An 18450-nucleotide genomic window follows, 5' to 3' on the forward strand; every position below is an offset into this window, starting at 1 on the left:
AAAGTCTAATGTTTATCAGTACATTACAGAACTTTATCACAATATACTAATTTTTTTTTTTAGAAGATCCTGCGTATATGTGTATATATATATATATATTATATAGACTGTGTTCAACCAAATGGTACAGATTGGGGGCCCCAGGAAATTATAGCCAGATAGCCAGCAGAACCTCTGGGGTAGGAAGAGAGGATACAGAAGAAAACAGGGCCAAAAATATCAAAAGCAGGAGTACCATAGGTGTATAGTGTCTGTAGCCATATAATGTGAAGGTTAGAGATTAGGGAAAAGAAAATCCATCAGAACTGATTGATGTGATCACTCAGAGAGAACAGAGGACATTTTGACACCCCCGCCCTGGGTGCAATTTAGCCTAGAAACTGCCCTGCCCAAGTGCAGCAGCTGTGGGGTACATTAAATGCCCGTCATTGCGTGGCTGGACTCTGGAGTAAGCTTGTATAGATGCACATGTATCGGTAGGCTATTTGTATGTCCAGATAGGGCGGATGTCAGCAGTCAGCTGATCGCCGTGATTGGCCAGTAAGGTTGTGTGTAGCTTATCCAAGGGCTGGGGACCAATCCCACCCTCGCTAATAAACAAAGCTCGCAGGATGGCAGTCCAATGGGCTAGTTCACACTTGAATGCATTTTACGTGTGCAGAAAAATGACATCCTGCAGCATAATTTTGCACATTTTGTCAGTTTTCTCAGCCAATTACATAAGCTAATTCCATTACATATGAGCAACTCCCCTCCTTTCCTGCTCCAAGCGCCGATTACTTGCTGCTAGCCTCCTCTGTCTGCATAGCCGCTTACTCTCTCTACTTCCTGCTAGCCAGGAAGTAAAGAGAGTAAGTGGCTATGCAGGCGAATGAGTCCAGTGGCAAGAGATCAGCGTTTGGAGCGTGAAGGGAGGTGAGTTGCTTATGCAAGACTTCCCACTGCAACTACTCTGCCAAGAGGGGGGGAGGGAGGCTCCGGGGAGAGGGAGGGAGAAGTCGCTACCTATACTGAAGGCACCTATACTACCTACCCACCTATACTGACGGCACCACCTATACTGGCAGCACCTATACCTAGCTAAAATGTACTGGTTGGCACCTATACCTAGCTAACCTATACTGGGAGCACCTATAGCTAGCAATCTATACTGGGAGCACATACAGCTGGCTACCTATATTGAGGCACTTATACCTGGCTAAGCTATACTGGGGACACCTACAGCTAGCTACCTATACTATGGACACCTATGCCTTGCTACCTATACTGGGGACACCCATACCTGACTACCTATACTGGGGGCGTAGTATAGGTTCACAAGTACACGGGGCATAGGGCGGGGGGCACAATTTTTTCACCCTCGCCCAGGGTGCAATTTAGCCTAGAAATTGCACTGATTACAGGTAAAATAAGTCAACTTTTTTTTTTTTTAAGTATGTGTTTGTGGATTACTGGCCTTACAGTTGTACTGACTTTCCAGCAGCAAAACAGGAAAACTTCAATTTTAGTATAAACATAACAAGTGGTGTTTCACAGGATTTGCCAGGACATATCCTGTTCTGTTTTGTAACATGGTTGTTTTTTTTTTTTTTGTTTTTTTTTTGTTTTGCAGATTGACCCTGGACATCATTAGCTCTTTCATAACCTTTTTCTGAGATAACGTTTGATAGCTCACTCTTGGATGTATTCCAGACAGTACTCACCGCTCAACGCTCATTATGATTGTGCAACAAAATGTGACTTGTGGTTTAATCTCCCAGCAGTTCCTGTGCCTGACTGCAGAGTATAAATAATCTGTCCAGACTGCTGTTACACATTTCCACTTCCTGCAGAGACCTGAGTGAGTACGCCTGCCTGTGGGGAGCAGGAAAAAATGGCGCACAGCTGCACTTGACCATTATGGCGCTGCATTAAGGTTAATATAAAACGCTAATTTGCGTTTTCTAACAGCAACATTATGGCGCATGACCATTTTCATGATGGAGAAGAAATCCTGACAATGGGAAATCCACTTTGGATAGCTAATTAGCGGTGTAGCACAGTGGTAAAAGAACGGACTTCAATAGTGTTTTGTGCACGGTGCTGGTTCGAAACTTGTTAATGCTACTTTTTTAAATTATTATTTATTTATAGATGCGCTGCTATGTATGGAGTAATAACATATTAGTTTAAAAATACTTTTATGAAGTGACAGTTTTATTCTGTAAATATCACGAACTGCATCACTTTATGCAAGGCTGGAATGGACGTGGAAATGCAGAATAAGGATGAGAGACAAGGAACTACTGACTGCAAACTGACAATAAATAGCGATAGTAATTAGTCAAAAAGAAATCTCTTCTCTTTCACTAACCACTATCACTATTTATAGTTAGTTTGCAGCCACTAATTCCTTGTCTCTCATCCTTATTCTGCATTTCATTCCTTTCTAACTGTGCATACGTTATGCAGTTGGGTTAATTACAGTACAAAACGTTTTACTTCATAAAAGTATTTTTTAAACTAATCTTTTATTACTCCATATATAGCAGCGGATCTTCATCAATTATCTCTATCAATTAAATAAAGAAAAAAAAAGTATCTTGGAGCAGATTCGAACCTGTGAAAAACTAAACTTTTAACTTATGAGACAAGAAACTCACCACTGTGCTAAACAGTTCCACCAAAGTCTTTTCTGATAAGTAGAACTTGAGCTACACTGAGCTAGTATTAGTAAGCAATAGCACCATCTAGTGTTAAGACATAACGCTAAGTAGCTTCTCAAAATGTTCCGATGCTGAAAAGGTTTTTGCTCAATAACTTTAAAACGCTAAATAGCGTTTTAAGCACCGTGCGCCATTTTTTCCTGGCGCCTCTTTTGACTGTATGCTGCCTGTGTGTCTCCTGTTCACTGTACATTTCCATTATGTTACAGGGGGATGCTTGCAGAATATATGCTAATAAATGACAATATGTTATACAGTGCATGATACATTGGCATATTTCTAGTTCATGGATCAGGCACAAAAAAAATCCTCTTCTTTGTTGCTGTGGATTCTCTCACTCTAGTGTAAATGGCCTCCACATGGATATTTGATAAGACTATTTACTGATCTTACTGATGGTTAACTTTGTACAATACTCTATTGTTATGGCTATTTGATTAGGAGTGACATTACTTAAAGAGAACCAGAGACCAAGCACCCTCATGTATTTTACCATATAGTGGGAACATTAGAGAAAACACCTACCCTGATCTCTGTTTCCTCCATTACTGCTCAACCTCCTTGTTATCAGCCCTGATAAAATCCCAGACTGAGCATTCAGTCTGGCTTTGCTCAGGAATCATTATAGCCGAGTATGTCTTCTCTGATGTCTTTTCAAGCCCAAGCCTACCCCCTTCTGGCTCTGCTATAATGACTCAGCTATAATGATTCCTGAGCAAAGCCAGACCAGACTTAATGCTCAGTCAGGGATTTTATCAGAGCTGTTAACAAGCAGGCTGAGCAGTGAAGGATAAAACAGAGAGCAGGGAAGGTGTTTTCTTCTTTGTTCCCACTGATATGTAGGGTAAAATACATGAGGGTGCTTCATCTCTGGTTCACTTTAAGTAGAATGTAACTTTTGCTGGTCTACTGCATTTAGGCTTTGTGCTATTATATTATATTAGATATGCTGTTATGCATTGTGTAGTACAATTTACTAAATATTAATCATTCATAATGTGAATGACTAATTTCAGATTTGCTCTTTAGGCCATTCACGTGATTGGCCAAAACAGTAGCGAATGAAAATTTGTGAACCATTTTAAATCTTGCAGATATGCCCTAAACATTGTTTGCTTATCATTTTAGCCTAAAAGTAATATCATATGTATTAAATAATAATATAAAAAAGATATAATATGTATAACAAGTAATGTATTGTAATAAAAAGAGCTCAATTAGACATTAGCCAAAAAATGCTATTCATTGTTTGTTTTTTAATTTTGTTGTGTGTATTTTTTGTTGCATATCTAGTAGCAGGGGCGGACTGACAACTCATGGGGCCCTCAGGTAATAGGAGATTATTGTGCCCTGTACACCCAAAAGCCACACCCGCCCATCCTCAAGCCCCACCCACCCACAGCACCGCCCACATAACCTACACTTGTTGCAAAATTATAGGTAGCTAGGCATAGTTGCCTCCAGTATAGGGTAGCCCATATAGTTGCCTACAGTATACGTTAGATAGGTGGGTGCCCCCAGTATAGGTTAGATAGGTGGGTGCCCCCAGTATAGGTTAGATAGGTGGGTGCCCTAGTATAGGTTAGATAGGTAGATGCCTCCAGTATAGGTTAGATAGGTAGGTGCCTCCAGTATAGGTTAGATAGGTAGGTTCCCCCAGTATAGGTTAGATAGGTAGATGCCTCCAGTATAGGTTAGATAGGTAGGTGCCTCCAGTATAGGTTAGATAGGTAGGTTCCCCCAGTATAGGTTAGATAGGTAGGTGCCTCCAGTATAGGTTAGATAGGTAGGTGTCTCCAGTATAGGGTAGGTAGGTAGGTGCCCGCAGTATAGGTTAGATAGGTAGGTGCCCCGAGTATAGGTTAAATAGGTAGGTGCCCACAGTATAAGTTAGATAGTTAGGTTCCCCCAGTATATGTTAAATAGGTGCCTCGAGTATAGGTTAGATAGGTAGGTGCCCAAGTAGAGGTTAGATAGGTAGGTGCCCCGAGTATAGGTTAGATAGGTAAGTGTAGGAGGGTGGGCGCAGTGGCTGGGAGAGCGGGCATAGTGTATTTACAACTCACTTTTCGATGCCGATCCCCCGCAGCCTTTATCTCCTTCCTGTCCCGGTGTCTGATGCATTGGTAACAGCTCCCTCTGTGATGACATGCAGTCACGTCATCACAGGGGGCGCTGTTACCAACGCGACAGACGCGGGGGAAGGAAGTAGGAAGACGCTGGAGGATGCGTGCAGATGGGCCCCCTACTGACCACGGGCCCTCGTCCATGCCCGAGTGCCCTAATGGTCAGTCCGCCCCTGTCTAGTAGTAACCTGTCAATTCTGTCAGATTTCTACTACTTACTGTAAGAGACAGTAACATAGAAGAAAAATAATTTATAGCACTTTTTACACTGGGAGAAATGTACGGTTTATTTGTCTTTTTCATGTATTTTTACATGAAAAAATGATTTTACATTTTTTTAATTTTTTTTTTTGCGATAGTGGTCCTTGAATGTGTTCACCTTGACGAGCGATTAATGTAGCTAAATGTTTCTATTGACTATTGATCAGTAAGTGATGTTTAACGCATTTCTTCTTACAGAACTGCTTCAACTCAAAGATGTTGGTGGGGACACAGGCGCTATTTGCCCGCGATTTGTGTTTTGCTGATCTTCGGTGATCAGCAAAACATTGCTGCACAAGATTGCAAATGTGCTGTATGTAGTGTTTTCCCTAGAATGAGAATCACAGAACGCAATAGCTGAAAAATTGCAGAAAACCGCAGTGCAAAATCGCAATTGAGTTTTGTGTTGCCGAGTGTCAACGGGGCAACAATCACAAATGCAACAGAGGCCTTTGGTTCTGTAGAAGCTCAATCTCGTACACACACTAGTCCGAATGGCCACCTTCACCAAGAAACTAGCGTGTCTGCTGATGACCCACAGGATTGCTTAAATACAGCATGCTTTCTACAGTTTGAATCGTGAGCAGAGATAGGAAGATAAGACTGATCAGTTATAGTTCTATGGTTCTTTCCAGCGGAGTAACTAGAAACAACTGGGCCTCCTTGCGAAACATAGGATGGGGCTCTCCCACTCTAAGGTATTAGGTCTTGGGGGTCCCAGGTACCGCCCCCAAGATAATAGTATTAGGTGGCCATTGTGCTCCCTACCCCCAAATATTTGTTTAAATATTATATATACAGTGTATAGACAAATATATATAATATGCCTGAGCCCCACTCTTTCACTCATACTAATAGACCTCAGAATCCGCGGCGACAGCAAAGCCAGATAATGCGCGCAACCTGCCCGCGCCTAGCGTATCAAAAATGCAGGAAGTGACTGACCTGCATCACCAATCTGTGTTTATGCAGTTATTTTAACAAAAGTGGAGTTCCCGTTATCTAAACATACTTGTTTAAAAAAAAAATCTTTTATCTTCTTTGAAAACAGATCACAGTAGCACAATGACTCCTCCACTTGAACCAAGAGAGTCTGGCAAGTTCATCGCAGAGAACAGCAAAGATGTGTTCGTGGAGCTGAAGGGTGTGCACTCACTTGCCGAGACTCTTCTTCAGAAGATAGGTCGGAAAGAGATCACTCTGAAAGGGTGGAAGATACTGCATGAGCTGAACCCACGAGGATCCGGAGAAGATTCTGTCAATTGGGTGTTCTTTGCAGACACCTTAAATTTCTCCTTCTGGGCAGAAAATCAAGATAAAAAGTATCTAGTGGAGTACAAGGGAAAGACATACAGTGGCTACTGGTCTTTCTGTGCTGCAATCAACAGAGCCTTGGATGAAGGTGAGTATAGGCAGATTTCACCACATTTAACGTGAAACTCGACTTGCTGCAGAGCAGGATCATTTTCAACACCTGAACAAATCAATTGTCTGACAGCAACCTTGGAGACTCCCATATCCTATACTCCTTTAAAAGGCGTACACGCTACTTATACCCACCAGTATCGAACTTCCATCTTGAGGCTGGTTTCACACCAGGACATTGTGTTTTAGGGGACGTTAAGGTCGCATAACGTGCCCCTAACGCAACGCCTGGTGCTCTCTGATGTGGACGTCAGAGTGAGCCGCATTGTGCAGCTCACTCTGGCGTCCGTGATGCCGTGATGCGTACTCTTGGACGCATGCGACATCACGTGGTCCCGCCCGGCCAATCGCCGCACAGAGCGGCCGCTCCAGGAAGTAAACATTGCACGTCCCTGAGTGCAGTGAATATTAATTAGCCATGTGCCTGGCCGCTCTCCGCTCCCCCCCAACATTACTGAGCATGTGCAAGCAGTCTAACGCGGCTCTGCCGCTTATAAAGTACTGCGCGCAGTACGTTGTCTTATGGCGCAACGTTACTAAGTAACGCAATGTGGGCACTGTGAACAGCCCATTGATTTTTCATTGCTGTGCGGTGGGGTGCGTTACAGGCTGCTCTAACGTGCGCCTGTAACGTCCCACTGTGAAACCAGCCTCAGGGTGATGCCCCATTTACACTTAATCAGTTTGTACACGTTTTTCTTCTTCTCCATAGCACTAAATTATGAAAATCTTTCAGTTAAAACACGTATAGTGTGAACTTAGCCATAGGAAATCATAGGCATTACTTTGAAAATCAGTTGTCCTTTCAATTATAACTGAGAGCAACTGATTAAGTGTAAACGGGGGCCTGACAGTGACGCTTCAAGGAGAACTCCACGAAGTTTCACATGACTGGGCAATGAATAGGAATAACCTGTATTTTGTAACTATCCAAATGTTTTGTCTTTCAAAAGTTATTATAAACACAGGCCTTCATTTTATTACGTCTGAAGAAATAGCTAGTCTACATTACAGTGTCAAGGACAAAAAGTGTTTCTTTCACTACAAGTGTCCCTTGTAGTGATTGTACTTGATGATTAGGGAGAAGTGTCATACTACAGACACATTGCTTGGCACTACAAAGAGCAAGTGCAATACAGACACATTGCTTGGCTATAGCTGAGTACAGGTCTACAGAGAAGGAACGATTGGGTGGCAGACGCCACAGCGGTTTCTGGTGGGCTTTGTAAGCTTGAAAACATGGTGTCCCCCACAGATCTGATGTATCGGATCTCTAAGTGACATCTTTAAACACCTGTAGACTGTTTAGATCCTTGGCTGAGATGACGCTGAATGGCCACGGGTGCCTCAGTTTAATCTAACGTTTGTACAAGTCATATCCCTGCATACGAAGTGAGACCTCTGTAAACAAGAAAGTAGAGATTAGTGACTGCATTGAAGGACAGAAGGCGGACCCGATCATGTAGGGGGCAGGCTCTAGCAGCATCAGGACTATGCACCACCGCTGCGTTTGTCTGCAAGTGTACAGGGAGATGACACTGGAAGTGGATGCATCAGTATGGGTTTTTTTCCCGTGGGGAAGGAGAGGGGGGGGAGGATAGGAGGAAATGGGAGTGCCCAGAGTAAAAACAGTGAAGCAAGGAAAGAACATACAAACTCAGTGCAGACAATATAGACAGTGGTCTAGGCCGGATTTGAAAAAGGGACACCAGCTCTGCAAAGCTATCTACTATGCCACTGGCATCATCTGCAGTGGTTTGCAGAATATATATAGTTATGTCGCTAATTATCCCTCAGAAGAGCTCCCACTCTAATCCCTACCATAGACAGTCTTATGTCCTTATTGCTGACCAAGGCAAATGTTGGGGAACACTCCCTAATATATTGGTCTCTATTCACAAAACTTCTCATAAATGACTTTATCACCTAATTACTAAAAACTAAATATCAGCTCATTTAAAAGCAAAATAATCACTCAAAGTAAGTTGTTCCTGATTAACGTAATTTCAATATTCCTTTTCTTACCTTAATTATATTATATTTTTGCTGTTTGGATGCTTAAAAATGTTACTTAGATAAGGTGAAAACAGAGGAAAACAGGTGCAAAAGCTTTGTGAATTATGCCGATTGTGCTCCTTACTATAAGGTGTTCATTATATGCCCATATAACTGCCTTTTATGCGCAGGTAGTAACACTTTAACATGTGTTGCCAGAATTTGCTATAATATTATTTTGTACTGTACGTAACATAAGACTTTTTGTCTCTCAGGCATTCCCATCACTACCCCATCTTATTATTCCAAAATGACCTTGGAGCAGTTGCAGCATGTATTCCGCTCTGACACCGATGTCCCCATGACGATGATTGAAACCCGCCTGGAGATCCTTCATCAGACAGGGAATACACTTATGGAGAAGTTTGGAGGATCCTTCCTGAACTGTGTGAAGAAGAGTCAGAAAAGTGCTGTGAAACTGATGCAGTTGGTGGTGGAGAATTTCCCCTCTTACCGAGATGAAGGCGTTTTCCAGGTTTGGTTTCCGTTAATATTGAGAATAACGAGAATTGTAACACAACATTGTTGTAGTCAGCAGAGGACTATTCTCCATGTAATAGCTGACAATTCTGATCAGATTGACATGCTTCTTCCAAAATAAGACCGTCTATGCAGAGATAAATGACATTACTCCATTACCGTGCAGAAATTCAAAGCTTAAAGAGGCACTGTAGTGAAAATATCATAATGAATAAAGTTGCTTATTTTTTACAATATTAGTTTAGAGATTATTTAGTCAGTGTTTGCCCATTGTAAAATATTTCCTCATCCTGATTTAGATTCTGAAATTTATCACTGGTGGTCAGGGATGCCCGGGTAGTTCTTTTTACTACCCGCCCGAATCCGGATCCGGGTACCCAGTTATCCGGATCCGATTCGGATATCCGAATTTGACATTTTTTTCTACCCGAACAGAATTTGGATACCCGACTCTATTATCTATACTATCCGGCCGGATTCGGATACCCGAACTGAAAATCTAAAACTATCATTCTAAAGCCTCAATCTCACTCTCTCTCTCTCTCTCTCTCTCTCTCTCTCTCTCTTCCATCCATCCATCCATCCACTTATATTATCCTGTAGGGAATTGCAGTTTTTCAAAACAGCTTACATACCATAGCTGGGATTAGAACCCAGGACTCAGTATGTAGTAGGTATCTGTCTTACCACCATCAGCCACACTATATGCTAGAGCTGGCCTAGCATTTATCAGATGGTAGGAGAGAGGTCACACCTATGTATTTCCTAAATGTATTTCCAATAAAAACTTCAATAAAAAGATTCTAATACAGTACTGTATTTCAGCCAGGTCGCAAAAATCTTCAAAGTCTGTGACTGGAGGCAACATTTGGTGAACCCTTTCCCTTTTGAGAGAAGTCTGTTTTGTTGTGTTCCCATTGTAGTGGCTAAAACACTGGTTAAAAAGTGACTGGCCTTCAAAAAATCATTAACCAGCTTTAGCATGTAGTGTGGCTGATGGTCTAGTGGGTAAGACAGATAACTACTACACACTGAGTCCTTGGTTCTAATCCCAGCTATGGTATGTGAGCTGGCTTTTCAAAAAGTACAAATCCTTAATCATGCTACTTTTTCTATTGAATTGATCATAATGGTAGTATGGTACAATGCTGCCAGGCCAGCTTTAGCATGTAGTGTGGCTGATGGTCTAGTGGGTAAGACAGATACCTACTACACACTGAGTCCTGGGTTCTAATCCCAGCTATGGTATGTGAGCTGGCTTTTCAAAAAGTATAAATCCTTAATCATGCTACTTTTTCTACTGAATTGATCATAATGGTAGTATGGTACAATGATGCTAGGCCAGCTTTAGCATGTAGTGTGGCTGATGGTCTAGTGGGTAAGACAGATACCTACTACACACTGAGTCCTGGATTCTAATCCCAGCTATGGTATGTAAGCTGTTTTGAAAAACTGCAATTCCCTACAGGATGATATAAGTGGAGGAATGGAGGAGGAGGAGGAGAGTTTTTTTAAATCTGTGATTCAGGTAGTCCGGGTAATTCGGATATCCGCGGGTATCCGGATCAGCGGTGGAACTATCTGCAGATAGCTATCCGGATATCTGCAGAACTATCCGGAATCCGGATCCGACCCGGATAATAGAAAAAGGTCGGATATCCGGATTAATTCGGGTACCCAAGATCCGAATGAGCATCCCTGCTGGTGGTGACATCTTTAGTTTTGACAGGTGATCTGCACAGAATGATTGTTACTGAGAGTTCTATGCACAGAAGGAGAGCTTGGCAGTTGGAAAAAGCTGTTATTTCCCACAATGCAACAAGGTTCACAGACAGCAAACTGTCAGGACCAACGTCATGACATCACACTGTGGGAGGGGTTTCACCACAATAAAAGCCATTTCTCATTGGAAAGGGGGTATCAGCAACTGATTGGAATGAAATTCAATCCTTGGTTATAGTTCATCATTAATTTATCAATTAAAAGTTGATATATCCTCAAAAATCCTGGATGCACCCCTGTCCCTGGACGAGATCACAGACGCCATCTCAGGGCTGCAAAGTGGTAAATCCCCAGGTCTAGATGGGTACCCATCAGAGTATTACAAACACTATCATCAAATTCTTGCTCCAAAATTACTTGAAACAATAAAAGCGGCTCTCAATGTAAATAAACCTCCGGCTTCATGGGCGGAAGCTCTGATTACATTAATACAGAAACCAGGCAAGGATCCCTCTTTGTGTACCTCATATAGGCCAATTTCATTGATCAACGTGGATGCCAAGATATTGGCAAAGGCACTAGCTAATAGACTTAATAAATGTATCCTCACTATCATACACTCAGACCAATCGGGGTTTATGCCAGGGAAGGGAACAGACATCAATCTCAGAAGACTCCATACTAATCTAGTAGCCAACCACGACAATAAGGGGGATAGGGTGATCGCCTCATTGGTCAATGAAAAAGCATTTGACTCGGTGGAGTGGGGGTACCTCTGGGAAGTAATGGCCAGATTTGGCATCGGTACCAACTTTATTAAGATGACCCAGCTTCTGTATAAAAACCCCACAGCTAAATTACGCATTAACAACAAGATTACGCAAGCTTTTAATTTAACCAGAGGTACAAGACAGGGGTGCCCCCTCTCGCCGAGTCTGTTTGCCCTGGCTATTGAGCCATTGGCAATTATGATTAGAAAATCGGTCAACATGTGTGGATTTAAGTTGGGTAGACTTGAAGAAAAAATCTCCCTTTATGCGGATGACATCCTGCTATATCTAGGAGACTCAGGCCCCTCTCTATCTGCCGCTCTAGAAACAGTCGACTACTTTGGGAAATGGTCAGGCCTGAAAACAAACAAAATAAAGTCGATTCTTTTCCCGCTAGACAATGACCTCTCCTTTTACTCTAACTCTAATCTAACCCTGCAATGGTCTAACAAATTTACATACCTAGGTATTATAATACAGAAAGACCCTAACGAGTTCTTGGCCAATAACTTTTATCCAATAATTAAAAAAGTTAAAGAAAACCTGTACTGAAAATTAAAAGTCAAAATAAACATACACAAGTCCTACTTACCTCCTGTGTAGTCTACTCCTCAATCTATTTTTCCTCTCCTGCGTCCTGTTTGACCACTGTGATCAATGGAATTCTCCGTCCTCCATTTTGAAAATGGCCATTACACCATAACAGCTTTCTGGTCAGCACACAGTTAAACTGTAACATCGCCCACTTGAGCCATAGGGAAACATGGACACATCAGTTCTCCTCTCAGCTGTAACTGACAGCAACTGATATATAACTGACAGCAACTGATATATTTCAGTTCTGACAAAATGTTGTCAGAACTGGAAGGGATCACTGTAAGAAGAAAATGGTGAGCTTCTGAGAGGAACTGATGGCAAGGTAACTATGTAATGTTCATTTGAAGTTACCTTATGTGTTTATTTCAAATAAATTTACTCAGTACAGGTTCTCTTTAACCCTCCTGGCGGTTTGCTAAAAAATCGCCAGGGGGCAGCAAATCTTTTTTTTTTTAATTTTTTTTTTTCATGTAGCGAGACAAAGTCTCGCTACATGATAGCCGCTGCTCAGCGGCATCCCCCCAGCCCCTCCGATCGCCGCCGGCGATCGGCGATCAGGAGATCCCGTTCAAAGACGGGGCGGGATGACGTCACCGACGTCAACGACGTCGTGACGTCATAGGGGATTCCGATCCACCCCATAGAGCTGCCTGGCACTGATTGGCCAGGCAGCGCACGGGGTCTGGGGGGGGGGGGCGGCTGCGGCGCGACGGATAGCGGCGGATCGGCGGGTAGCGGCGGCGATCGGGCACTGCACGCAGCTAGCAAAGTGCTAGCTGCGTGCAGGAAAAAAAATTATGCAAATCGGCCCAGCGGGGCCTGAGCGGTGCCTTCCGGCGGCATAGCCCGAGCTCAGCTCGGGCTTACCGCCAGGAAGGTTAAGGATAAATGCACTATATGGCAGGATCTGCCCTTGACTCTTATTGGAAGAGTCAATGCGATAAAAATGATGCTGCTCCCTAAATTTACATATGTATTCCGTAACTCCCCAGTTTGGATCCCCAAAAAATACTTCACTGAGATAAATAAGATCCTTTCACCATTTATATGGTCCAATAAACTTCCACGTACTGTATATCGCAAAAAATAATAGAATTACCAACAGGAGAGGAAGGATTGGCTATGCCAAATTTTTTCTACTATTACTTGGCATCTGTACTGGTCAGTATAAGGTGGTGGTTCTCCGACCGAGAAGGGAAGATCATTACTGAATGATCTTCCCAAATATATGTGTTTTAGATACTGCCAGTTGTCGCATGCAGCTAAAGCCCAATTCGGTGGAGAAAGGATTCTGACTGAATCTGACCCACTTGAAGCTCTACTCATCACAGAGCGTCTCAATAAACCACTATCTGCTATTTATGCAGAACTTATTGCTCAGATGGGACACAGCACAGACAAACTCCACAGACAATGGGAACAGGATCTAGGGGAATTAGATGAGGAGGAGTGGGAGGAGGTGGTGGCTAGGGGCGCATCGGTCCTGATCTTGTCCAGGGACAGGTTGATTCAACTAAAATATTTACACAGGGTATATTACACACCGGTAAGGCTGCACAAAATAAATATATTACATTCAAATCTATGCACTAGATGTCACTCGGAAGAAGGAAGTTTCCTACATATGTTCTGGTCATGCCCAGCATTGAGTAGGTATTGGGACCAAATAGGAAAAGCTATAAGCACTGTGTTAGTGTGAGGATCCTCGTGGCTGCCTGCGCAGGCAGGCAGCCTTTTGACCACTGTTCAGGTCTGCATTCTGCAGGTCTCTGGAGGAGAGACCTTCTGTCAGTTTTGCAGCTTGCTGCAGAGGAATTTGCATACGTTTGTCATGCAGATTGCCTAGCCACATCCTTTGTAGGCTTGCACTATATATACCATGTGATATCACATACCTTTGCTGGTCATAAGGGTTAGTTCCTGTGTAACACTCGCCTGGAGTGTCAGCCTTGCTCTTTCTTTGAAGATTAGCCTAGAGTAATTCCTGGGACTGCACTAGGCCGGTTTCCCTAGTGCAGTTAGGATTGCTTATCTGTTTTGTTTGTCTGTTGCGATTGTCCTGTCCCAGCGGTGGTCGACAGGAAATCGTTCTGTGTGTCTGGGTGCTAACCGGAACAGCGGTTGTTACTGGTAGCCCCTTCTGATCTGTCTTACTTGGATCGCACTAGCCTCTTGCGCTAGTGCTGTGGATCCTTCTGTGTGTGCACTGTCGCGGGTTGGCGACTGGATTGGTGCACACACATACAATCTGTCTCTGTGCTCATCCTCAATCGCTTCTCTTGCGATTGTGTTTCTTCCCTTCGTGCAATTCCTGTCTGGCGTCTGTGGTAGGGCAGAGGATCTGTTCCTCTGCACTCCACAGCTCCACCTGCCGACAGGAATTTCCCTCTACAGGTGCATTGCACCTTTTGCTGGGTTCCCGCAAATTATACGCTTGTGGAGGATTTCCGCAGTGTCAGCGCACGTCTTGTGCGCTGATCACGGAGAGAATCCCACAATCGTTACAGTATGACCAGCCAAACCGAAATTCCCAGCGTAGAGGGAATTTCCGATTTGTACGATTTGGTCAAATATGGCTCCTGTGTCTTTAAGAGGTTTAAGATACTGGACTCTGAAACCAGAGATGAGTTCATATCAGAATGTTCCAGATTTTTGGCAAATCCTGAATTTCAGGCCACCAATATTTCCACTTGGAGTGGTCAGATTGCTTACAATCTTTTCCAAGGGGATCTGTTCATGTGGGTTGATGAGTACGCCAGACACAAAAATCTGAGACATAACCCTCGCAGATTTCTGTCTCATGTGTGTTCTCGTAAGCTTGGAACTTGCATGCCAAGCTATTTCTATGAGTTTTTTCCTGCAGTGCATGATGCTGATCCGATTAGGTTATGCAACCTTTCTGTGTCATTACCATATGTTAATGAATTGGTGCTTACAGGCCAATCTGCTGATTCGGCTTGTCAGCCAAAAGATTCGTTGCCCATAGCAACCACAAATAGGGAGGTTATTTCTGACAAGTCTGAAATGTGCAAAACCATTCAGTATGATAATCAGTTTAATGTTTCTCAGATGCAAGAGAACTGCCTGGAAACATTTCTTGCATTTAAACAGACATGCAAAGTGGCTAAATAGATAAAAACTAAAAAGCGCAAGCATCTGACTAAAACACTCCCTAAAGATATGTGCAATGATGTTGCCCCGTCTCCGGGTTTTTTGCCCCAATCCAAAGCTTATGTGGATCCTATTATAGGTAGGATCACACACTATATTAAAGCAGTTAAAAGATCTGTTCTTGTTCCTGAACTCCACCCATATGGAGATTATCTGGATACTGGCCTGTTTGAACCTCCATTTGCCTCATGGGGCATTGGGGCCTTGATGGAGGAATTTGATTTTGATTGGAAAGCCTTTTGCGATTTTTACATCGCAAAAAGCGAAGATGTCTTGAATGATTGTCTCGATTCTATGTACCTTTTGATTGATTCCGATGAGTGTGACAGGTGTTTTGTGGATCCAGTGATGTGTGTGTGGCAGACGATTTTGGATGAATTGCACGCACACCAACCAATTACTTCCAATAAAGTTTCTCATCTTGTTGTTACAACTTCTTCTTCTAATATTGCTCAGTATGAATGCTCAGACCTAGTCAGGCATGAATGGGAGCCCCCGTTCCAGAAAAAGCAGCTAGAAGCGCTGGTGTATGAATTGTGGATCGATTCAAAGTCGTTTTGTGAGTACTACATTGCCAGAAGTGAGTCTGTCTTGAAAGCATGCATAACTTCTGCTTCCGCCTTAAGAAAAGAAAAGGGGTGTGAATATGACTTTGTGAGCCCGCTGATTTGTATGTGGAAAATGATTCTGAATGAACAACGTGTAATCCACTCAGTTGATGTTTGTAAAAGCACGTTGTCAGCTGGCATTTCTGAGATCCAGCAATCCAGCCTGGAGACCTCAGAATCCCTGTCTTCAGAATGTCCAGTTTCGCAATCGATTGCGATCTTGGATTCGCAAATTTTGCGTTTTGACTCCTCGGATTCGACATTGTTAGCCGAGTCTAAGAGTAAAACATCACTTTGGGTTTGCGAATCTCACTCTGAAGCATCTTTGCTGTGTCCAGATAAGGTTTCTCTGAGCCTGCTCTGTACCATGAATAACAAAATTATGTCCACTCGCACTGGCATTTGTGAGTCCCTTTCTTGCCCTGGAGAAAGTACTAATTCTCCACCCTGTACTCTGGATGAGTCAGTATGGCCTTGCTTAGAATCTCCTGCAGTGTCCCTAGAGGCTCGTCTAGGTATTGCCACTATACTCACCTGTTTTTCTGCAGTTTTGGAGTTGCAAGCTAGTTTGACTGCTACGCAGAAATCTGGGTGCAGCGAGATTAAAGTTAGGGAGTCAGTGTGTGTTCCAGTAAATATTCCTGTACGTTCCACTCATGATGATGAAATTCAGTCTCAGTTTATGGTGGAACCTTCCTTGGGACATCTGCCCTGTCCACAAAATAAAATTCCAGTTTTGCCCTGTAACATGGATAGTTTAGAATCCTTCTTAGAAAACTTGAAAAATGATCTTCCTGAGGTCTTGCCTGATGTCCTGGAGACCTCCGAGTTCCTCCCAAAGGGTGCAGAACTTGTAGGAGATGTCTCCTGCCCCCCAAGTCCTTCTGAGGTGTTGCCCATTTCAGTAGGCATTGCTGCCTTGCTGGCTACTTTTTCAGCTCTGGTGGAGCTTCACTCATATGTAGTCAATGATATGATATTACAGTCACAGAAAATTCTGAATTTAAGTCCGAGTCTTCTTTTGAAAGACCAGTACCTGTGACCTCCACTCATGATGATTTTCTGCCCGGTACTGGTTTTGGTCTTGTCGTGTCGGACTCTGAGGTTGGCAGTTCCCCGACATGTTCTGAGGTTTCTCCTGTGCTGGTGTACCCCAATGTGCTCTGTGACCCAGAAAGCCCAAGTGTGCCTCGGTTACCAGCATGCTCAGATGCTTCCTCGGTGGAGACATGCTCTGATATGGCCTGCCTGCTTGTATGCCCAGAAGTGGTCCCTGAAAGTCCTGATCTTGATGGGTGTCCTCGTAATTCTGAATCCAGAATTGTCATTGGTTCCATAGGGGTTCTTAATAGTTCTCCATGTGAGCCTGGTGATTGTTCTGCCCTCTTGGGATCTCTGTGGAGCTTCAAAAGGTTCTGGGAGATTCCGGGAGAAATTTTGCTTGGTACCCTGGATAAGATCAACAGTGGCTTTTGTGTTGTAAGGGACACTTCGAACAGGTATTGTGGCAGGTTTGGTATTTTCGGACGCTCCCTGGAAGGTGGTGGGTATTGTCTGGAGGATGTCGATGGCTTCTTCTCTGGCGTTCACTGTCCTGATGGGTGTTATACTGAGACTGGTAGTACTGATGGGCATGTTTCGGTGGCGTTTGCTTCCGATGAGGTCGGTTTTGGCTGGACTGACTCTGGAATTGGGCCTTGTCGGGCTGTCCTGGCCTTCACGAGTCTTCAGTTAGAGTCTTTTGCAAATATTTAGAGGGTCGTCTGGAATCCGACCCTAGAGGGGGGGGGGGGGGGGGTACTGTGAGGATCCTCGTGGCTGCCTGCGCAGGCAGGCAGCCTTTTGACCACTGTTCAGGTCTGCATTCTGCAGGTCTCTGGAGGAGAGACCTCCTGTCAGTTTTGCAGCTTGCTGCAGAGGAATTTGCATACGTTTGTCATGCAGATTGCCTAGCCACATCCTTTGTAGGCTTGCACTATATATACCATGTGATATCACAGACCTTTGCTGGTCATAAGGGTTAGTTCCTGTGTAACACTCGCCTGGAGTGTCAGCCTTGCTCTTTGTTTGAAGATTAGCCTAGAGTAATTCCTGGGACTGCACTAGGCCGGTTTCCCTAGTGCAGTTAGGATTGCTTATCTGTTTTGTTTGTCTGTTGCGATTGTACTGTCCCAGCGGTGGTCGACAGGAAATCGTTCTGTGTGTCTGGGTGCTAACCGGAACAGCGGTTGTTACTGGTAGCCCCTTCTGATCTGTCTTACTTGGATCGCACTAGCCTCTTGCGCTTGTGCTGTGGATCCTTCTGTTCTGTCTTCCTGGATCGCACTAGCCTCTTGCGCTAGTGCTGTGGATCCTTCTGGTCTGCTACTCTCTTGCTGTACTTGGATCGCACTAGCCTCTTGCGCTAGTGCTGTGGATCCTTCTGTCCTGTCATCCTGGATCGCACTAGCCTCTTGCGCTAGTGCTGTGGATCCTTCTGTTCTGTCTTCCTGGATCGCACTAGCCTCTTGCGCTAGTGCTGTGGATCCTA

At 43.8% G+C, this 18450-nt stretch overlaps 1 protein-coding gene across 3 annotated transcripts in view; it reads left to right on the forward strand.

Annotated features, from left to right (window-relative positions):
• Positions 1-1769: 1769 nt before the first annotated feature.
• LOC137524814 (queuosine 5'-phosphate N-glycosylase/hydrolase-like) overlaps positions 1770-18450 on the forward strand; it is a 38188-nt gene continuing 21507 nt past the window's right edge. For 2 of the 3 annotated variants that reach the window (XM_068245142.1, XM_068245140.1), the window contains exons 1-3: positions 1828-1915; positions 6144-6494; positions 8788-9047. In XM_068245142.1, the coding sequence (XP_068101243.1) occupies positions 6158-6494; positions 8788-9047 (597 nt within the window). In that variant the 5' untranslated portion in view covers positions 1828-1915; positions 6144-6157. Of the gene's footprint in view, positions 1916-6143; positions 6495-8787; positions 9048-18450 lie in introns of all 3 variants that reach the window. The other variant, XM_068245141.1, reaches the window with a different exon arrangement.

The sequence above is a fragment of the Hyperolius riggenbachi genome, chromosome 7, assembly GCF_040937935.1.
Source record: "Hyperolius riggenbachi isolate aHypRig1 chromosome 7, aHypRig1.pri, whole genome shotgun sequence".
NCBI classification, from domain to species: Eukaryota; Metazoa; Chordata; class Amphibia; order Anura; family Hyperoliidae; genus Hyperolius; species Hyperolius riggenbachi.